The following is a 22065-nucleotide window of genomic DNA, read 5'->3' on the forward strand; positions in this document are numbered from 1 at the left end:
GCGTGTTTTAAGATGTGAAGTCAACTTACGTTAAGTTGTACCTAAAGAAAGGGCTCCCTAACACTTGAATGTTTTGCAAATTACAGCACAGTATAATAAACATTAAGCAAAACATGGCTTTGCAATTTGCGTGTTTCTATTTTCCTGGGGTTTTAAAAGTAATAAAAATACAATAGAGTAACGCGACTAAAGCACACAGAATTACGAACGATTGGCCGCCGCATATAAGTCTATGAGTGTATGAGATTAAGCGAGGGAACCTAATAACAATTGGTAAATTTACGCCCATATCGATAAACTGGTGTATTTTATTCACGCGTTTATGGAAGTGAATCAGCACTTCAATATTCTATGCAAAAAAACGACGCGTTAAAGCGATTTCGTCGATTACATTCGATTTACAGTCTGCATACAAATGAAACAAACAAAAAATACTATATAACTGACAGTGGGTATCAATAGTGCAGCAACAATTAACACTCAATATAATTAATCTTGTAAAAGTCACATATTCCTAAGAACTAAACTAGAAGGAAATAATCCTAAGTGGTAATATTTACAAATAGTGCAATAATCCTAAATGGCTAGAGAAAAATAATACTGCTATGCTGACATTATTCAGCATTTACAAAGTCAAACTATTGTCTGATAACCTATGAGTTATATATAATGGAGGTGTGTTTGGGTTGCTAAGTGTGTCATAAACCTTGTTTGGTCGTTTAGTTGCCCATGGTAAAAGAAAAAGTACAGCAAAAGCCATTAGAATGTGCCATAGACTGTGTACAATGTAATAATTCGCATCGGTTTCAACAAAAGCAAAAAGTGCCAGCCCCACTCCTGCACAGATTACTCCCGGCAGGATAGAAACAAAAGTTATTTTCTTCCCTGGGTAACACTGTTTCGTTTTGCGACATTGCACAATCCATACTGTTAGCACTGTTGCCACTCCTACCGTGATAGGAACCACAGTCGTCCACAAATTAAACCGATCGATCGATATTCCAACAGCAATGCCCAAGCAGCCAAGGACATGAAGCCACGATTCAAGTGCAGGAGATAGTTGGGCAACAGCAATTAACGTAAACCACATCGCACTGATGGATCCATAGAAATCAGAAAACTGCAGCGAACCATATGGCATCAAACAGTACACGGCCTGTCCCGGTTGATCACAGGCGTGATAAAAAGTGGACATAAAACCGACAAAGAAGTAAACTAGAGCCTCGGTATAAAACTTCCGATACACAGCAAGTCCAGTGCAAACAAAAAATATCACATTGCTCAATGTTAAAAGCAGCGTATGCAGCAATTGTGTTGCGTAGCTTATGGCTTCAGAGCCGTCATTGCATGCAATTCCTTTCCAGCCTAATTTGCATTTACAGGCTGTAAAAAGAATGTCATCTGTTCTGTAGAGTCCACATGAACCACGCTTCTTATCCGCGTGACAGTTTTCAATACAGGCACCAATACTGATAAAAATTTCAAATGTTTGAATAACGCTGCTACAATCACCCACAAAGGCAAAATTACATTCAAGCTCCAAAGTTAGAAACCACTTTCCTGAGACTGGAAAAGGAAAATACAACGTGGTTTCTGTTTGGCTATTTGTATAATTAAGTCTTAATACTTCTTCACCCATTGTTCCATTCGTGAGCATGGTAAGATTATTCCTCAAGTAGCCAACTACTGATGTGTTGTACGATGTGATATTCTGAATATTATTTTCCAGTGTTTTTAGCCTGATATTCATATTGCCACCCGAGTCAGTAACTGGAATAACATCCCAAGTAAAAGTTTTACTGCTAATAACAGTCAAATTGTGTTGTGTATTTTCAGGAACAAACTGCACATTGAACAGGCTCTGTTGCTTTCGTGTGAGATATGCTTCCGTGTTATTAATATCCACAAATTCAGCCACAGTTGCTGACGGTGCACTACTATTGTTGGAAAATACTTTAAGCTTTGAGTAATAATGACATTCCTTGGTTAAACCTGCCACGTCAATTTTTTCATCAGTGTCAGGGAGAAACAAGGCAGCAAAATAATGCTCTGGCTGATTCACATTGGGTGATACAATAACATCATGCTCTTGGCCTTGGGTTGATGCTGATAATATGAAGTTTCCTGAGAAAAGTAGACCGTCAGACTGCACAAAAGTTCTGTCTGGAATTATGGCATTTTTTGGATTGGAAATCGGAATGGCAGCTTGACGTACAACCAACGTGACATTAGTATCAGCACAACCAGTTGATATGCCACCACCTGTTTCATTTACAGTTCCACTGAAGCGCACAACCAACTCGTCATAAAAATCTACCAGTGTCCAGTGAAGCACCTCTTGACTACCAAGTCCACTGAAACGGAATACTCTTTTGGGTCCAAAATCAACTATTTGATTTGTGTTGTTAGCATTGATAAGTTCATTCGAACTTGAAGGACAGAACAAAATAAAACTCCATAAAATAATAAAAGTTAACATTTGTAACATCATTAACCAGTTAGAGCCTGGTCTGTAAGTAGGCCTACTGTACAGACACACAGTCTTTGTTATAAAACTTGCCTAAGGTTCCTAAACAATTCGAAACTTTACTACAAAATATCGCGGGTCCGTGAGGAAACCACAAAGTACGCAAAAACCAGTTATGAACATCAAATTTCGTTGTTACAACAATTTCTCTAAAGCGTACGCTCTACAAGGTGTTACAGCAAACTACAAGGTATAAACAGTGTCGCAAGGAACGTTTTACAAGAACCTCAAGCAAAGAAAACGATTAGAAAATTCACAATGACGTGAAACTTAATGAGCAACCTGATAGCACTATTTAACACTTGTTTGAACTTTAAACATCATTATTGTTGTTCCTGCAGTGTGACGGACTGTATTATCACTATTATGAATTTAGAGACCGTGCTAGTTGTTACCAGCAATTATTGTTTTATAAAATTATTTTTGAGGACGCTTTAAGCCTTTTTAGTTTTGTCGCTTTTTCCCGTTTATAAATATTTATAAAGGCATAGCTTACACACCTATCAAATACGGTGACGTTACATCTGCTCCTCTCACAATTTTATGAAACAGATTCAAAGAAAAATTGGTCCTGTTTTTATTCTTAAAATAGGTTGAAAATGATCTTAGTTCCTTTTGTAAATTATGTAAATAGCATTGACGGGACTTAATTTAAGTCCATAAAATCTCAATTTAACATAAAATAATTAATCACTCATTTTAGTGTTTGTCAAAAGTGCTGTGGGTAAAAAAATCAAGCCATTTGTTATTAGCATGCGCTAATGAAGAGGAAAAAGTAACAGAACCGAAAAGGACGGAAAAAATCAACTTGATTTTGTTAAAATTCTGCTAGATTACCATAGTCGTTTCCTCAGATTTGTTTGTTAGCAAATTATACAACTGGTACATTTTGGCTGAAAAGCTTCTTTTTTTTCACATAAACAGCTGGAAATAACGCAAAAATAAAATGACCCATCGATATCTTGTATTTTTATCAGTAGTGTACACTCCGTGGACCAAGTTAGGAACTAATATTTCCCAATAATGACTTATGCGCTAACCAAACTAACTTGAATTGCTCTGTGCTGGATTGAAAAACCAGTCCACAACAGCTGTTTTCCTTTTGCAGCGTTGCTCGGTTCCACAGAAGTTTAGCTTTATAGTTGTTTAAAGCTAACGTGTAACGCAATCATTCCATGAAAATCGAAATTAGGCCCAGCCTATCTCACCTCATTTAGAACATCACTGAATCTCATGCAAGCATAATCTATTGACAGTGGCAGATTAGACAGGACTTAACTGAGATCATTTTAACAAAAACTTTATATGGGAGATTAATTCCACTGTTAGGTACCGGTAGGTTGCAATTGTCAGACTGTCGAAGTGTTGATCCGTTGATGATATTTTTGGTAAAACTTATTTTAATTTCTAGCCGCGACTATGTTGGTTTCCGCTTATGGTTTCTAGTTTATTTTGAGTTTAGCAAGTAGCTATAGCCTAGTGGAAAGTATGGCAATATATGCATGTACAATTCTCATCAACATACACAATAAACTTATATTTTGATTTATAATAAATAATAATCGAAGCAAATGTGCTTGTTTAAAATGTAGTTGTAGCCTAGTAAACATAAACCAAATCGAAAAGTTCGCTGTTTTGAGTGAATAACCTAAGTTAACAAGCACAAACAATAACAATTACATCACCACAACGTCGTTTTTTCACAAAAGAGAATAGGCTGGTATCCAGAAAGCAGGTAAGACTTTCCTAATCACATGCATTATAGTTGTTGCCAGATTCATTAAATTTTTTTATAGTACGGTATGAATGGCCCATGTTTGCAAACATTCTTTCAAGGAATCTGTGCAACTGGTAGAAAAATTTTATACACAAAGCAGTCAGCAAATTTTTCAACAATTGTTAAATAAACAAAGTATTGAATCTTCAGTGCCCATCGTCACGCAAAAATTTGAATCGATGCACATTAAATTTTTTGAAAAAATCTGCCATACTTTCCAACCAGGGTAATTAATCTGAACTTGCTACAAATTTGACATACACTGGTGGTACGTTAGACGCGGAAAGTATTGCAGTATTTGACATTTGTGCGCAAACCAGAAAACACTAATTTAGCCATGATGGCAGCATGTACTGAAACTTCAGTTATTATATTTTTAGTATAAGATATTGAAATATCGAAATATTTAACGAGTTAACCTTGTTTGCTTTTGCTAAGTTGGCGTGAGAAGGTAATAGGTGTTTGCCTCATTTTATGTCATGGTTTGTACGTTTATTGAAAATTAATAAATATAAATTTGAAACGGTCTTTTAATTTGGTTTGAAATTTTAAATCATCCAATTGCTACACAGGTTTTGCAATTTGAATTTACAATGAATGCTTGTTGTAAACCACCTTGGTTGAAGTAAACAGTCATATATATATTGAGCAGTATTTTTTTAGTCTGGACAACTGTGCAGGAGATTTTGACAAATAACATTTTGCTGTTGTTCCCACAACTCAATAATGACTGCAAAGCGCAGCTGGAAATTGCGTAAGTATTATTCATTTAGAACTGTTAGGTTTATGGAAATCTTATATGCCGTATACAAATTCAAGGGTTGACTCTTGCGTTAAGACAAATTAATTATTAATTGATCACTGAAAGTTATATATATATGCAATCCGTTAAGAAATCACTTGAATATCTAAGCGTTTAAGAACGTGACAGTACTGTGAGTATTATCTTTTTTGATTATCTATTTATACTGTATCATCAGAGGAATTCGTTGGTCATGGTTCGTTGGTTACCTGTGCGGCTCTGGGCCACAAGTCTGGTCGTGTCATGGCCACTGGCGGGGAAGATGGTAAAGTGAACATGTGGCATGTTGGATCACCGAACTGCATTATGGTGCGCAGGTTTTGATACGCTATGAACTAAGATATTTAGAAAATCTTACCAGGCATATTGGTTAGCAGCTGTGCGAGGTATGTAGTTGTAAAATGAAGTTCTGAGGAAGCATTAATGTATATTCAAGTATCCATTGTAGTTTCATTATATTTTCATTCATGAAGGCTTTAATTCTTATCATTACAGAGTCTTTCCCCACTGAGCACAGCAGTAGAAGTCGTTCACTTTAATTCGTGTGAAGAATTGGTGTGTGCTGGGTCTCGTTCAGGCGCACTAAGGATCTGGGACCTTGCTGCATCAAAAGGTGAGCAAATGGACATATGAAAAAAACAACAGGCTTCTGTAGGAAGAAGATTACTCAAAGAGGATTGAATACACTGGCTTAGCTCCATTATAGGCCATCTATGAGAACTGAATTTCGACAGCTGTCTACTTCTGAATTTTACATGAACTTTCTTTGCATTATTAATGACTAGTTAAGGCAACTTTGATATTATTAACTTGGATATCGGCGTCATATTTGTGGCCAGTATTTTTTTTGTGTAATGTGTCACATTTTAATTAATTTAAGAGGTTCCCCATGTACAGTGCTCAAGTACTAACATCTTTGTCCACGAAGCATTCTTCTATTTACAATACTTGATCTTATTAAGCTCATTGAAAAGTATATATTTATTATAAAATTATATAATAAAGCAATATTTATAGTAAAATACCGAGATTTAAATTGTTGCTACTCAGTTATAATTAATCTTTGACAACAGACTTTAGACTATCCGAGAAACTAGCTATTTTATCATGTTTGGCATTTATTGACCTTCCTATAGCACACAAGAAAGCATGAAATATTTTGCAGTGGTTCGCCAACTCACCGGCCACAAAGCCGCGGTTCGTTCGGTTGATTTTCACCCCTATGGGGAATTTATTGCGTCGGGTTCCAACGATGCTAAAGTCAGAATGTGGGACATCAGAAGAAAGGGCTGCATATTCACTTATAAGGTTAGGATCGGTTACTCAGTTAAAGAAGGTAAAGTCTTGTATAATTTTAAGCATTTTTAATTTGAAAATTTGTCGGCTCTTGCAGGGCCACGAAGGTTGTGTAAATCATGTCGAGTTCAGTCCAGACGGGAGATGGATAAGCTCTGCATCTGAAGACGCCACATGCAAGGTATGAATTATAAATCAATTTTTCTATTGCGAATAAATCAGGAAGTTTTTATGGTTATGAGAGCAGAATATATATATAGTAGCGCTCTGTATCTGTGATTATGGATAATGTTAATACATAACTTTGCTGTTGATTTCAAACACGCAAAGATCTGGGACATTACTGCTGGGAAGTTACTTTATGAGTTGAAAGATCACAGTGCGTCTGTCACTTGCCTCCAATTTCATCCACGAGAGTTTCTGCTCGCTACAGGAAGTGCCGACAGGTTTGACTTGGTCCTAGATGCTTTTGTTGAAATAATTATGTGCTTTCTTTTCCTTTTTAAGGACTGTTAGGACTAAATACTAAAACTAGCTCTACTGTTTCGTTTGGTACAAACATTGACATGACATGCTTCTAAATAATTTTACATTCATAAAAGCAAATTAAGCCATATATGAAGTGGAAATTGTTTTTGAGGATAGTAATTCTTTCATAATATTTGATTTCTTTCATAATTTTATTTGCTTGCCGGTTTTCTGCGTTAGCCAATATCGAACTGTGTGTGTGTGCAGAACAAGCAAAGTGTTTGACGTAGAGCAATTTAAAATGATATCAAGCACTCCTCTTGAAGCAAGCCCAATACAACATATTTTATTCGGAGATTCTGGCGAGTGTCTCTACACTGCTTCCCAGGTGTGCATAGAACATGTATATATATAACTATGTTGATTGAGTTCTGCTCCAAATTTATATCCGTCTACATTTTTGCTTTGCTTGCACCCTGGTGCTTTTCAAAACAATATAAAATGTGTAAGTTAGATGTTGCTTTTAACTGAGGCCGAAACTAACGGCATTATTAAGCCTCGATGTAAACATAATCTGTTAAAATTTTCGTAGGATTGCTGCAAGGTATACGCATGGGAACCAAACTGTCGTCATCTTGACACCGTCCTCGTAAAGTGGGGTCGACCTGCTGACATCACTATATCTGCAGATCAGCTGGTAAGGATCATTTCAAGTTGATTGGCACAGACTAAATTTTGCTTAATTAAGTTGTTCTCCTGCAGATGGGATGCTCATTCTCTCAGAACATTGTCTCAGTACACATCATAGATATTAAGGTAAGTCATTGTTTTAATCTCAAATTTCTGTTAGTATTTTACGGTTAAGTGATAAGAACGTGTCAGTGGAAGATATTGTTTTCTAGCAACTAGCCACGAGTCCGAAAGGTGATACCCCGGAGATGCCGAGTAAAGAAATTCACAGCGCAAGGCAAGCAACACCTGTAAAGTATGTCTTCACATTTTAGCGTGCAGAAAACAATTTTGACAAGATTTCTTGACATATTTTTCTCTTTTCAGTCAACGCTATGTCACAGTACGACCTCGAACGTCACTGGGTATCTCCGCGGTTTCTCCTGCTCTTCCAAAGGTAAAATTCTGCTTTTTGTTCGGGCTTTTTATCCCAGAAACTGATGGTATCGTGTGGCACACCTACTTATATATAAGGTGGCACACCTACTTATATATCCTGTGGCACACCTACTTATATATCGTGTGTTACACCTACTTATATATTGTGTGGCACACCTACTTTTATATCGTGTGGCACACCTACTTTTTCAACACCATTCAAGTTGTTATATCTTTTCTGTTTCCTCAAAGTTTTTCAATTTTAGAAAATCCACTGCAACAACAACAACAATATGGAGGAAGGGCCCTTCAAACACATCGATGAACAAAATGTTGGGAAAATTTTCAATCCGTCGTCAACATTAGGTTCGGTGACAGTGTTGTAGAAAAATGTTTGGTGGTTTTTCAAGTTTGCTTGCGTTATACTCATGAAGAAATTTTTGTTATACTCATGAAGAAATTGCATTTTTCAGCTCGTAGTCCTGTTAAAGAAAAGGAAGCAGACACACGAGGTAAGATTTCTGTTCTTTGTTGTTGGGTCTGCAATTACAACACTCGAGCTAGCAAAGTGGCGTTAATCACATTTCAAGCTTTTCCTTGCCATCTACCATTATTCTCTGTTTTTAAATTAGAACCAGAATCAAAGCCACTATCTGAGCAGATCCAGAAACTAAACGTTGAAGATAAACCAAAGCAACCGCCTTTATCTCAGGTAGCAACTGCCGTTTCCGCACCAGACCTTCGTTTCAAACAAGCAGCCGTCTTTCCTTCCAAACCTGTCATTAATGCTCCGAATGTGTCGAATCGAGTTACTCCGGTTTCAAGGCCTCCTGCTGAGGCGTCAATAAAAAACTCAGAATCTTTGAAAAATACTCCCGGCCAAGCGAAACAGTCTGTAGGTTACAATGATTTTAACCCTTCTGTGCCACTGGGCGGCGCCCTAAAGTGGGGCGAAACCAAGAAAATACCCCCGACAAGAGATGAGAATATCGTTGAGAAACTGGGACAAGTCAGTGTGGTTGCCCCTGCTGTTGAACCACTCTTGCCAGAGGTATGTGTTTCTGTATGAGTGCCATTGGCATAATTTATGTTTTGTGGTGTTCCCAGAGAATTCAAAAGAAAAGCTTCCTAATGGCATTGATATAGACTTGGCAGAGACCATTACCATATAGACCATTTTCATAAAATATACCGGGATGTAACGTTGTAAAAGAAGCATTTTGTTTCAGCCAGTAGAGACTTCCTCAAAGAAACCAGAAATGGCCATGACCGCAGTGATCCCGTCCGACAGACAGGATCCTGTTGGCTTGGACATGAATGCATTTCTGCCGGTAGGTGGACCTTTGTATTATAGAAAATCTTGCTAATTTGAAAGCTAAATTCAACTTTTTTAATTCTGAATACATTTCATTGTCTAAGTGCTTGAACGTTTTCAGCCCAAACCGAGTAGTGTGTCCACACCTCATACTGTGAAAACTGATATGGAGGCGATTGCAAGCATAAAGAAAGGTCTCGAATCAATGAGACTTGTCTTGACAAATCGCCATAAAAATCTTGAAATTGTGCGAGCGTTATGGACAAGTGGTGATATAATGGTACAATATAATGATATAATGGCACTTTTTGCTTTCTTTGTATTTTCTTTTAATTATTTGAATTAGTTATTTAAATGATATGTAAATACTAACTATTATTCACATGTAGAATGTTGCACTTTTGTTTTAAACAAACTCTAATTTTTCCAGACATCCATCAATCAAGCTGTGAAAATGGAAGACCAAGCATTGATTGTTGATCTTTTGAATGTTCTAACGTTGAAACCGTGAGTCAGTTTACATTTATGGCAGGAAATTACAAAGCTTGTTAACTTCCGGAAGAAACGATTTCAAATAAATTGTTCTGTTTTCTCCGCAGAAGTCTGTGGAACTTAGACTTATGTGGAGTGATGCTGCCTCAGATTAAAAACTTACTCATGAGCAAATACGAAACGTGAGTACTTAGTGGTATCCAATTCGTAATACAAATATTGTTTTTAATTATTATTTAAAATAAATTTCATTTAGTGAACGTGTAAAATTAAAAATCTTTGTTATGGCTGAAGTAAAACATGCAAGGTGGATATGTCATGAGAATGATATTTCTTGTAAATTGATGATTAATTATTAGTCTATAAGTAACCTGCCCATATATTCGTGATGATACCAATACCGTGATGATACCAATGCATTTGCCAAAACCAAAAATATTGTAAGGGTTTGCCAGAAAAAAAAGTGTTAGTTCACTACAAAAAAGCATGTTTTCACCTGTTGTCATCTAGTTCAATTGTAGGTACTGTTACCACACTTTGATTTTGGAGACCACAATCAATTGATTAGTGATTACTACAACCTGCATAGGTGATGTTTGTTTGTGACATGAGCATTTAGCAATTCTCCATTTTGCACAGATACACCAGTGTAGGTTGCACCTCATTAAAGCTGGTGCTTAAGAACTTTGCACAGGTGATCCGTTCAAATCTTCAAACACCACCCTCCGCTGTTGATATATCAAGAGAAGAAAGGTTGGTTTTTGAAAGCAGTTTAACAGCAAGACTTCTTTGTTTTATATTAGCTTGTTTATTGTTGTATTTTACTCCAAAGTAACATACATAAATAGAACTTAAAAAAAGAACAAATCAGTTTGTTATTACCTTCCTGCAGTAATTAGCAATGATCATTTAGTACATCTGATGAAGCTTATGCTTGCAAAAGCGTGTGTGGAGGAATTAAATATAAAGTTAACCCTAGATTGTTATCCTTTATCTTGCTTTTTTATTATATACGTAGTAATTAAATCATGCAATGAGTCATAAGTGAACAAAATTTTATTTCAGACATAGAAAGTGCAAGAACTGCTACTTGCACTTGAACGGAATCCGCAGCGTCCTTGAATCAAAGCAACAAACGTCTGGTAAAATCGGAAGCCAATTTCGTGAACTTAAAATTTTAATAAGCACTTTAGAGTGACAATAACCCTATGGAGACCGTGATAGCTGAACACATGCAGTGCCTTCATCACTGCTCTAAACATGCTGTAACAAGAAGCCACCGACGTGTACTTGGTGTTGAAACCAAAACAACTGGGGTGCTATCCTTACTGCTTTGTTCATTGTATCGCCAACTCTGTTCTGTATTTCTCTTTAAACCCCTTTGTTTTCAAGATATTTACAGTACTTCCAGTTCCAAATTCATATTGATATTTTGTTTTATTATTAAAAACATTCCACGGTGCTATTAAAATGGTTGGTGTTTCGTTGTTTTTTTTGCAAAGATTTTTATTTTGAAGTAACCAGCTAGTTTGGTATTACCTTTCTGTGACCTTTTCACTGTTCAAATTCTTGTTTCAAATCTGCTTTTACCACTGTTTTGATTGCTGTTGTCAGACTATACTGAAACTGACAATTTCATTTCACAAATGAATTTTGGAGTTTGTTAGATAGCAAATTCTGTACCTTCACGATTCTGTTGGTTTATTGCCGCATTTAACCTACCATCATTCGATGCAATGTCTTTTAACAAGAATTTCCAAAACTAGCTGCGTCAAATTTTTACGATTATTTCAAGATCTTGTTTAACACCAAATATTCTTTTATTGCTCACAGCAGTCCATGTTTGCGCCTGAACCTTTCTACTTTCTCGGAAACTATTTATGTTCAAATGTCGCTGGCTATATCGGTACTGTGAAAAATGGTTTTGCTAAACAGAAAATCAGCTGTATTTTTGGAAACTGTTCGTACGCTTTCTTGCATTATCATCCAAGCATGCGCGATGTACTTGTAATTTAAATTTTTTGCAATGATATAGATCTGTGTCAACGCATCTTAATATATTTCAAGAAATACTTTTTTAAAATGAGAAGTGTCCTGAAGTTTATGTTTGGCTTCATGCTGCAGCCAGTTGATCTTGCATGGATTGTCAGATACAGCGTGTAACAACAACATTGCATCCGTGAGCAGTTGCATCCATCAGAGGTTGGACTAACTTCTACATCTTAAAACATCTTTTGTACCATTATGGCTGAATTATAGGGATTTCGTTCTCCAATACAAAAATAAAGCATTTTTCTCAGAATTGACCCGAAATATTTCTTGAAGCGTTTCCTTATGAAAACACATCAAATGAGGTGAAACGACTTCCGCGCAATGTCTTACAGGTTCCAGTAACTGCGTAACCAACACGTTAGCTCAGGTTATTTCACAAAAGCCGGCAATTCGATTTGATTTTTGAACTTGTACTGCACACAACAATGATTACGACTTGCCAAATGGAACTGATGATATTTACATGCAGTGGTCAAACTGAGGAATCGCCTACCACGGGAAGTTGTATTAAAAATCTGAATGCACAAATCGCTAAAAACATATTATTCATTCGTTTATTTAATTCTTTGTCATTGGTACGGTGGGAAAAAACAGTCGATACTAATTGAAACATGTTTTCGATTTTTGCCCAAGGTATTTTCCAAATGAAAGAACAGCAGTTTTAGTCCAACATTTCTTATTACAACACATTGAGATTCTTGTTCCAAAGAAATTTACCGGTTCGTGTTCACCAACATGTCAAGTTTTTTTGGAGGTTCATTGTCATACGAACTGAAAAAATTGATTTTTTTTCCTTTGTTATAACAAAATGTTTTTATTTTTTCACAATTATTCAGTCACTATAAAGAACTCAGACTCAATTTCTTCGAGTTCAAGTTCGGTTCAATGATCGAGTTCGTTGATCTTTCTTTTAAAAACAACTACTGTGTTGGTTTTTAACTGGCTGGTCTAAGTCACTGCCCAGTTTTCCAGTCGTTAACACTCCTGCCGTCTGTGTAGAATTTAAAATTTGTATTTAAGCAAAAAAAAACGAAAAATGAAATATCACTAAACATTGTTAACCAAACAAAAACATTTTATGTGAGGTCACAATGCTTATTGTTTATAGAATGAACGTAAACAATAAAGGCAGTAAAAAACGAAAATGAACTAAGCATATATACATAAACAGGCCACAGATACAAAACGATTTAGTATTATTACAAAATACTTTTCCACGTAAAAGCGAATGGAACATCTGTAATCGCAAAAGACGCAAAAAAACGATTCATCTGAGAACAATGTGCTCTTATTTATTATGCTGCAAAAAGCGAGATATTTATCACTTGAAGCCCTGAGCAAGCTTTTTCAAAATTCTTCTGCCTGTTTTCGATTAAGTGATATCATTGAAAATAGCACGGTTTGTTTGGTAGAATATGTGAAATGAAATCCTAATGTTACTGTATTTCTGTCGATATAAGTTTTCGTCTACAATAATTGACAATCTTTCAGTCTCGCGTTTCGGACAGCGCACGATAAATAACGTGTTGAAATATATAGCGCAATATAGGTTAGGATTGTCACAGGATAAGAAAGCAAACAGATTTTATTTGGTTGCTGAAAAATCAACCTGAAACTGCATTCAATAACAGAACTGGCTAGAGCAATTGCAATTGCAATAGCAAATTCAAGATACACAAGCTTTTTGTCGTGCTAAAAAGATAGCAAAAATAAATATATCCACTCTGTACCAATACAATAGTTTGGCTCCCGGTCGCCAAACGCTCGGCGGTGAGTTGCAAAAATCAGTTGTATGTTAATCTGGAGCTATCAAAGTATACGCATAGTTAGTAACAGAATTCTATACCAGGTAATATACTGGCAGAACTTTCGCTGATGTAGCCAAAGAGAATGGTCACTGCTTGGAGTTGGAGGTAAGGGGATTTGATTCAAGCTAATTTCAGTTACATTTTAAGATACTCAATCTACTTGTTTGTGCACGTACAATTCTTTTAATGTCTTCAGCTCATCAATGAGCTGCTTGTTTTGGTTCTCCAGCACAGCAACTCTCGTTTCTAAACATTTCACGTATTCTTTCTTCCTCCGACGACATTCTTTTGCAGCCTCCCTGGAAAAGAAACCACACCTTTATACTGGCATCGACAGTTAGGCTTTGCAGACAAAAATCAAGTTTTGGAGCAAAATGTTGGATGCTACTACTCATGCGCAAAGTGAACGCCAGAGCCGAGACATTTGTTTTCTACTTTCTTGGCTCTGGTAGTTGTTCTGTGTATTTTCCTGAATTGTTTACATGCCCGGTGCAATATTTTCAAAATTCAATTTTCATTTCGTAGTTGATGGCGGTATATTTATGGTCTAAAACTGTGATTTTTAAAATTTATTGGCTAGACAACTTTTTCGTTGAATTAGATTTTCAGGAAATTGTCGACTAAAACAAACACTTAGCACAGTTGTATTTTAACGATTGTATTTACAAGATGTGTCAGAATTCCGTATATGCCAAAGCAACAGAATACTATGACTGAAAACTTAAATGTAAATACTAATGTCAGTGGCAGTACTATCTTTGCACATTAAAAACGCCTCCCATAGGCAAACTTGCTTTAGCAGGCAGTTCATAATGAGCTGATGCAAGCAGATTATGTGCAATAATAACTACAATTTCAAGGATGTTGTAATAGAACATAAATAACTTTAGCAATTCACATGCAAAATAGGCTTTCAAGTAACATAAAAATTATTATACATATGGAGGATGATTAACAGGGTTAATATAAACGTCAGTCAATTAACTGTGTGGCGAAAATGTGCGCTATTGAACCTCATAGAACTCTTGGAAATGCTAAGAAATGTTGTTCACTTACCACCAAATTTAATACCCGACAGTAAAGGTTGTTAACTCATCGCCATCGTCAATAACAAAACACTAATCAGTTTCGCAACATAAAAAAGTTGTCAAGAAAAAACGAATATTTCACAAACGAAATAAAACCAACAAAAAGTAGAACATGGCATAACTGGCAGCGCGTCTGCAAAATATTGCGATCTTTTTCTTTAGCGCAGTTCTTCCCTGCAATACATTTCTTTGAGTTGCTGTAGCTCGTCAATTAGAGCTTTATTTTGAGTTTCAAGAACCCTAACGCGATTTTCAAGGCACTTAATGTATTCCTTCTTTTTAAGACGACAATCTTTCGCGGCTTCCCTGTATCCATAAAAATTTTCACCACATGGCGCCGTTCGCGCACAAAATAATATTTTGAATTGTTTACGATCGAAACAAGACAATAGTAAAATGACGACGACGACGTTATTGGATATTACAATGACATCACAAAAGTTTGAAATTTTATTGGCGGTGTGGTTATAGCACGTTATCACAATTTTCGCATGGATTGGGTGTCCATTAACGATGTTGTCAGCATAGAAATGTTGCATTCGTGTTCCATCGTTAAGTTGCAGTTGTAGGTGAGAGAAGAACCAGAAAAAAAAACAAAAATAGAAATTAGCAAACAAGCAGATGCACAATATAAAGCAATGGTTCTTCTCCCACCAGGCCAACTTAACAAAACGTTCGAATTAACTTTCAAGTAAACTTGCGCTACACTGAGCAGCTATTTACTTTCTGTACGCAAGTGAAAAATTAAACGGTTTAGCCTGGCATACACAAACAGGCAGGCATGTGCAAAAAATTCTAGTTTCTATATGATGCATAGAAACAAAACATTTAGCTGACCTGTTTTTCATAAGTCGCAATTCTCTCTTTCTTGATGCTTCTTCTGCCATTTGCTGCGGAGATTGCATACTATTCCCACCAATCACAACACTAGGTAAGGCAGCAGAGGAGGTAGGTGTGCGAATCTGATACATCTGTGAGTCGCTGCCTAGAAAAGAGAAAAATCAAGACCTTATTACGCCAATAAGCTGTATGGAATCACCACCAACTACTGCAACCAGACGCATCTAAAGTTAAAGCACTTACCCTGAACAACAACATGGTTTGCGGGCATCCACAGAGTATTTCCACCTGCACCCGTGTCGCCCTGTACCAAAGTGGGTTGACCTTGGGCCAAAGCATTGGCCATCGAGAAGGTTTGGAGCCCAGAAACCGATGTGACTGAATTCTGGTCATGGTTGACTGGTGCGGCAATTTGTATAGTTTGTGGTGATTGATGAACGGTAACTGGAAATAAACATCACTGAAGTTGTAGCAAGTAACAGTTTTTGGTAAACATATACGATTAAGTGTAGGCATCGACTAGGAACCAATCCTAATAATGGCCATAGTGTAACGTTAAATAATATTATATTCATTTCATCATAACAACAGTTTTAATGCTATCTGTTGATGATGAAATGCAAGATATGTTTGCGTTTACAGCACAGGAAGTCTGATAAGCTTAAGCATCCGGCTTTGTGAAAGGAAAAACAAAACAGAGAAACACAAGCGCGTAGGTCGGCTGCTCTTTAACTGTTACAATTTGTTATTAGTTATTATTAAACTGCATAATGTAGATTCACTACTCGAAATCCAGCAGCAGATAAAACAATTATGTCTTCATCTAATAGTGAAAAAAATAAGAAGTCCTAAGCAATTTTGAAAGAAAAGTTACCAGTTCCACTGCCTGTTTGATAGGCGATTGTTGGGGCATGCATTGATGTCACCTGACTTCCTGAATCTGACTCAGAACCCTCTGATGACTTGTTTTCTCCCCCAGGTTCATCCTTCACTCTTTGTTCTGGCTGTCCAGAGAGCTCATTAAGGATTTTCCTGAACAAGATATACGGACATAAAATCTAATTTTTTTCTACCGCAAAAACCTTGCTGCTAAACTACGCCAACAGAGCGTGGGGTGTTAGGGCAGAAGATCATGTTGTAATGATGCACCTTTGTAGGTGCTGTTTAAGTAATCAAAAGAGCTCCACTTTTCAAAAACCGTCATAAATTACATCACTTTTTTGCAATGGACATAGCTTACTGTCCACGGTTTTAAATGGTTGTTCACATCCTCAAAGAAATTCAATTTTATAAACGGTTGACAAATACACTTGAACTATATAAAGCTAAGCATAAGACCCACCAGCTGTATGCAGACTGATCATAATGATCATAATATTGTTGTCCATACATAACACTAACGTAGTAATGTTTGTCACTGTTTTAACATAATCCGCTACTACCACGCTGCTAGACACTATGAGCTAAACTAGCAAATGATTAGCTACAGGATATGGTGCGAACCGGAATATAATTACATAACAGTCTTCATCTGTGGTGTTTGCTTCTCAGGAAACACAATTTATGACACAAAAAATGTCATAAAAGCGTCATGATAGTTAATAAAAAGTAAACAAACCAAAAATGTTTGTAAAACATTTTAACCAAATGCAAGTAGAAGCTTGTCAAGCACTATGTTTAGTTAATTCAGAGCATTACCTCGAGCTAGCAGGAAATAAAGGATGCAAATATGGAGACAGGCAGGTTTTTAGCTATTTCTAGTGAATCCTTAAACGTCATTTTGTTACTATTTATGCTTACCTATATGATGGACGCCTTGATAACAGTTCTCGCCTTTTAGCAGTATCCTAAAAAAGCTATGTTGTAAGCAGCAGTAACTACAAAATTGGTATATAATGAGACAAGAATTAAAAATTAATTTTTGTAGGGGCCAATATTTTGCTTGATATTAGAATATTAAATATCAAGATTAGCTGGTAAAATAACTGTCTTACTTGTAGAGATGGCGCTTGCCCAGCCGATGATTGCTGATTGGCTGAAATTTGACTACCTTGTGCAGTTATTGCTGTAGCCATAGACAGTGGTAAAGTTACCATCTGTGTTTCCCCGGTCCCGGACTAGAAAATTAATTTCAAAATTAGAAAAAAAATCATTAATCAATGACATATTAAACATATCAGTATTAGCTTCAGTTACTGTTTCTACTAAAGTTGCTATAAATCCTAATAACTATATGAAATATGATCACAACAATACTTGAAATGATAAAAGCTCTTAAAGATATTGTACTTAGCCAATATATTTTTTAAACCAGCCATAGTTATGCAAAATGAATAAGAATTAGGATTAAACCTGAAAACAATTTTATTGGGCCCATTTACGTTTCTAAGAAAAACTGTTAATCTTTGGTAAGCTAAAACTATGTCCGTAATGACTTGTTACACTCGTTGTATCAACCCTGTAACAAAACGCTTTGGTAGTGAACATATATCTTGATTTGCATTCAACGTCTACTATTCATTTATTACATACATGCAACAGGCATGTATGGGTAACGTATGGATTACAACGTTTATGCAAAACCACCTGATTGTTAAACTCTGTATCTAACTATAAGCTGTGTTTGTGTGTCTGACTGTAACAAACATAGTCTATAATGCAAGTCTGATATGTGCAAGGGTATAATGCATTATTTAACTAATTCGCGTCACTTACCCATTCTTCAATGTGGGGCAACATACTCATCATCATTATAATGTAGAAAAGTTAATTTAATAATTACAAAGTATATATACACAGAACAGTCTGTCTTAACTACATAGGTCCAACTTATGTATCCATATCTTCCAATTTTTGGTAAAAATCTTCAAAAGAAACTTAGGTTAGCCTTCACTACGCATTCAACCTGCATTCTTACATATATAAAATTACTAAGTAGCCTACACTGCCAATCAGTTTATGCACTGTTATATATTTCCTTCAGCTCAAATTTCATTACACATTTACCTACTAACATAAAGTAGTCTGTACAAAACCTCTGTTAACATAAACAAACGTTCTACTAGTAAACAAAGACGAATCGACTAACGCAGCAGTGATTTCATAATGTATACTAATGTAACAGAATCCAACAACAAGCATAGCAAGAGGCGGGGACAGTGCATGCAGGTAGAACTATACTGAGTAAGCCGACGGAAGGAAATGCTTCCCCTCATAAGAGTAATATGCGATACACCAGTAGATGCACACACGACAGGAAACTCATGATAGAGCGGGACACATATCAGCCAAGCTTTGGTAACAGATTCAAACATACGGAAATGGTCAGTGAATTCCATCAATCATTCTATGTAATGAAACAAGTGTAGTGACTATGAAAGCTACACAGCACAGCCACATCTAGCAATGCCCACTCTGTCATACATCAACTTACTAAAACAGAAACGATGAACGCCAGAACATCATATGTATACACTTCAACTTCCTTTGTGGTTTTAAAGTAATAACGAAGCATGCCTAACTAACATTCACGTCGCAAAATTTTGCCAAGAACATGTACATCCACATGCAAACTATAAGCTTGTGCTTTGTTTTCTGCTTGCATCTATAAATAATAAAACGTGCATAATCTGAGCACGATGCTATCTAAAGTAATTAATCATGTTGTTGTTCAGAGATAAAGAAAAACTAGGCCTTTGCTTCATCTGTGCTACTTCAGTACAAGCTAACAGCACGCGACATAGGCTATCTAGCTTTCTGTATTCTGACGCAAACATTGCATACTGCAAGGGCACAGTCAAGACCTGAATTTAATGAAATCAACTTAGCTAACAAATCATATGTGCAATATTATCCAAATCCAAGCCAAAAATAAGTGTAACAATTAGATAGGACAGAGCGATAAAGAACCAGTTAACGTACATCCTGCATATATATCTATGAGTCATTCATCCAGTGCTAGTCTGTGGCATAGTTGAGGTTCAAAAACGTTACTGTTGCATTAGGTTATTGTGGTCATAGAAATTGCACTAAAATGTAAATTTGACTGATTCCTGTCATGAAATTTTCTGCCAACTTAAGCAGCCCAAGTTTGTACAAGTTCACACCTCGCTTTCACAATATCATACCAAGCCAAAACACCTTGTTCTAGGTAAATACATTTGGGAGAATTCAACCTAAATTAATACATGCATTACAGGTTTACTAACTTTAATGGTTAACAATTAACATCGGAATGGTCTGGCAAATACTCACATGTGTTTCTTAAAACATTATATGATATATATATAGGCTATACAACGTGAGCATGTCTTAGCCCATTGTTAAAGATAGGCAGTTAGGTTCAAAGGTAAATTTTTGAAATTTAAAGTTAGCCTAGGTTAAAAAGAAACCTTGAAAAGTAGCTTCAAATGCACAATTTTTCACGTGAAATAGAAACAGCCTATAGAGAGCTTGATCATTTGTTTTAAACAGAAACACAATCTTACCACTTGTATCTGAATTTGAGCTGTCGGCCTTTCCTCACTGTTGTTGTTCTCGGTTACAATGGAATCCATCGACTTTCTTCACACCTACATACATGGAAGGATGATATTAAATAAAAAAAAAATAGGCTACACCGCAACACACTTCAAGGTTAATAAAAAACTCTCCAGCATTTGTGCAGAGCCTGTTAACCTTTTTATGATAAATTCAACTTTCTATTAAATAAAAACAAATCATATATTATTAATTAATAAATAATTATACAATTCAGCAATTTTAGCCTAAGTAAGGCTGTCATTACACAGACACATATCAACACACATTGCAAAAAATGCGACACACACTCCTGAGACTAATCAATGTACATGCTGAACTCTTTCACATTCATGCCAACTAGTAATACACAAACAAACCATTGCTGTTGTACGAATGCAAAGTTATTATAAATAAACAATTGAAGCTTTTTAATGCCGTTACAATAAAACTGTGTCATTGCACATACATTTTTTCATTGAAAACTGCCATGATTTTCAGCTTTGATCACAGCACAAACTTTATAACCATGTTGCGCACGACAATAACAAAATTTTGACAAAAAATGTTGGATCTAGTGCAAAAGTGCACAACCAAATGTCACAATTTGAGTAGCTAGGGTCTAGTGTACAAAGTCACCCTGCGGTTTGTGCATTTGCATAGTAGACTCACAAATGTATTCTTTGGTTGTGCACTTGACCCAAAATGTCCTTAACTTCAGTGCATAGCACACAAACCATGAACATCACAAAACCTTTTGGACAACATACAGCAGCTAGAAATACGTAACGATTTATGCATAAAATATGGCAACGTTGTCATATATGCGCATAATATTGCAACAACAAGTTATTACTAAAATCCATTACTGCGTTATTTATGCTAGATAATGAATTATTTTGAAGTACCACTTCATGCTTGAACACAGTCATTCAGCAATTGTTGAAAACCGGTGTAGAGTAACAAACCGCTCCTTCGCACTAAAATGTCGCTTATATTTGTCAGAATCTTTTCATAAAACATTGTCAAACTTGCTGAACTTCCCAAGCAAGACTTGAAGGAACTAAATTTACTTTGCCGGTTTAAATCGATAGAAAAGAAACTGCACTCAATCTGAACTAGACAACGTGGTTGTGTTTTTGTTGTTGTACTTACGTAGTTTTGTCGTGATCAAAATGCAGCTTCAGGACTGGACACTCACTTGCTACGTAGACACACGTCAAATGACACAAAACGCGTCACCACCGAGATAAACAAGAAAGATGAAAATCGTCAAACCTTCCTCTTTATGGGTCGGTTTATTTCAAAAGTAGGCTTGCATTGTTCCTAATTGCAACACAATACAAATTGTCAAATTACAATACATTGGATTCTTTGATTTTTGTTTCGTCACAATTATCCAATAGTGACTTTGCAAAAATATTGGAACAATGCGGAATGACACGTTGATATTCTTCCGCCAGAGAGAGCCTGTGGTAGCCTCGAAGCAGTCCTATTGAAATTGCGCAATGATCTGTTCCCGCCTATATATGAATCACTTAAGGTTGATTCATTTTCTTTTTTACGTCCTTGCTACAACTTTCCCTTTCAAGGAAGTGTTGATAATTTGTTACAGCGCTTGTACACGTATTTGTAAAATTGCTTCGAATTTTCAACTAACATGTTTTTTGTTTCCTCAGCAATCTACGTTTCCTCCGTATTCTAAAAGCATAGAAATGAATACGCAAGCAACTTACCGGTATACAATAGGCTATACCGCTATAGCATTTTAAATAATGACTTTAAATATCTAAATTTGTTATAGATTTTTGCTATCTCCTATATTAATTGTCATTTTTACCGGGTTATTCAGTTTGCGGTACGATGCAAATGCTTTTTATCTGGTACTAAACAGTATTGGAGAAGAGATAATATCATAAATTTTGATTATGCATTTTCTGCTAAAACACATTTCCGTGTATTTCAACATTTACCA

At 36.1% G+C, this 22065-nt stretch overlaps 3 protein-coding genes across 7 annotated transcripts; 1 reads left to right on the forward strand and 2 right to left on the reverse strand.

The window, feature by feature from the left end:
* Positions 1-290: 290 nt before the first annotated feature.
* Positions 291-2781, reverse strand: LOC143465749 (transmembrane protein 8B-like). The gene has a single exon (XM_076964211.1). The coding sequence runs from the start codon at positions 2489-2491 to the stop codon at positions 626-628; it is 1866 nt and encodes a 621-aa protein (XP_076820326.1). The 5' UTR covers positions 2492-2781; the 3' UTR covers positions 291-625.
* A 774-nt stretch (positions 2782-3555) lies between these two features.
* LOC143465718 (katanin p80 WD40 repeat-containing subunit B1-like) lies at positions 3556-11867 on the forward strand. Its single transcript, XM_076964168.1, has 21 exons — positions 3556-4262; positions 4968-5058; positions 5285-5415; positions 5602-5719; positions 6272-6414; positions 6500-6583; positions 6733-6848; positions 7138-7258; positions 7463-7567; positions 7633-7686; positions 7773-7855; positions 7927-7996; positions 8244-8343; positions 8451-8489; positions 8610-9028; positions 9207-9308; positions 9414-9572; positions 9723-9799; positions 9892-9966; positions 10424-10537; positions 10850-11867. Exons 2-21 carry the CDS (start codon positions 5031-5033, stop codon positions 10980-10982), a joined length of 2271 nt encoding a protein of 756 aa, XP_076820283.1. The 5' UTR covers positions 3556-4262; positions 4968-5030; the 3' UTR covers positions 10983-11867.
* Positions 11868-12826: 959 nt separating this feature from the next.
* Positions 12827-21508, reverse strand: LOC143464613 (cyclic AMP-responsive element-binding protein 1-like). Of its 5 annotated transcripts, none has more exons than XM_076962492.1 (8): positions 21246-21507; positions 20060-20143; positions 17567-17689; positions 17373-17419; positions 16447-16604; positions 15816-16016; positions 15570-15717; positions 12827-13943 (listed from the first exon to the last, which is right to left on the reverse strand). In XM_076962492.1, the coding sequence occupies exons 2-8, from the start codon at positions 20126-20128 to the stop codon at positions 13796-13798; spliced, it is 894 nt and encodes a 297-aa protein (XP_076818607.1). In that variant the 5' UTR covers positions 20129-20143; positions 21246-21507; the 3' UTR covers positions 12827-13795. The 5 variants fall into 5 exon arrangements, with proteins under 5 accessions (XP_076818607.1, XP_076818609.1, XP_076818610.1 ...); XM_076962494.1 differs by lacking the exon at positions 21246-21507 and adding an exon at positions 20999-21239; XM_076962493.1 differs by lacking the exon at positions 12827-13943 and adding an exon at positions 14273-15038 and having other exon boundaries at positions 21246-21508.
* Positions 21509-22065: the final 557 nt, after the last annotated feature.

The sequence above is a fragment of the Clavelina lepadiformis genome, chromosome 7 (assembly GCF_947623445.1).
Source record: "Clavelina lepadiformis chromosome 7, kaClaLepa1.1, whole genome shotgun sequence".
NCBI classification, from domain to species: Eukaryota; Metazoa; Chordata; class Ascidiacea; order Aplousobranchia; family Clavelinidae; genus Clavelina; species Clavelina lepadiformis.

Coding starts and splice junctions, on each gene's coding strand:
- LOC143465749 (XM_076964211.1), bottom strand. CDS start 2,491: ATGATGTTACAAATGTTAACTTTTATTATTTTATGGAGTTTTATTTTG.
- LOC143465718 (XM_076964168.1), top strand. CDS start 5,031: ATGACTGCAAAGCGCAGCTGGAAATTGC. Junction 8,344..8,450: donor CAATCCGTCGTCAACATTAG/GTTCGGTGACAG, acceptor TGCATTTTTCAG/CTCGTAGTCCTGTTAAAGAA. Junction 9,967..10,423: donor CTCATGAGCAAATACGAAAC/GTGAGTACTTAG, acceptor CATTTTGCACAG/ATACACCAGTGTAGGTTGCA.
- LOC143464613 (XM_076962492.1), bottom strand. CDS start 20,128: ATGGATTCCATTGTAACCGAGAACAACAACAGTGAGGAAAGGCCGACA. Junction 17,420..17,566: donor GGCAAGCGCCATCTCTACAA/GTAAGACAGTTA, acceptor TAGCTTTTTTAG/GATACTGCTAAAAGGCGAGA. Junction 15,718..15,815: donor AAACCATGTTGTTGTTCAGG/GTAAGTGCTTTA, acceptor TCTCTTTTCTAG/GCAGCGACTCACAGATGTAT.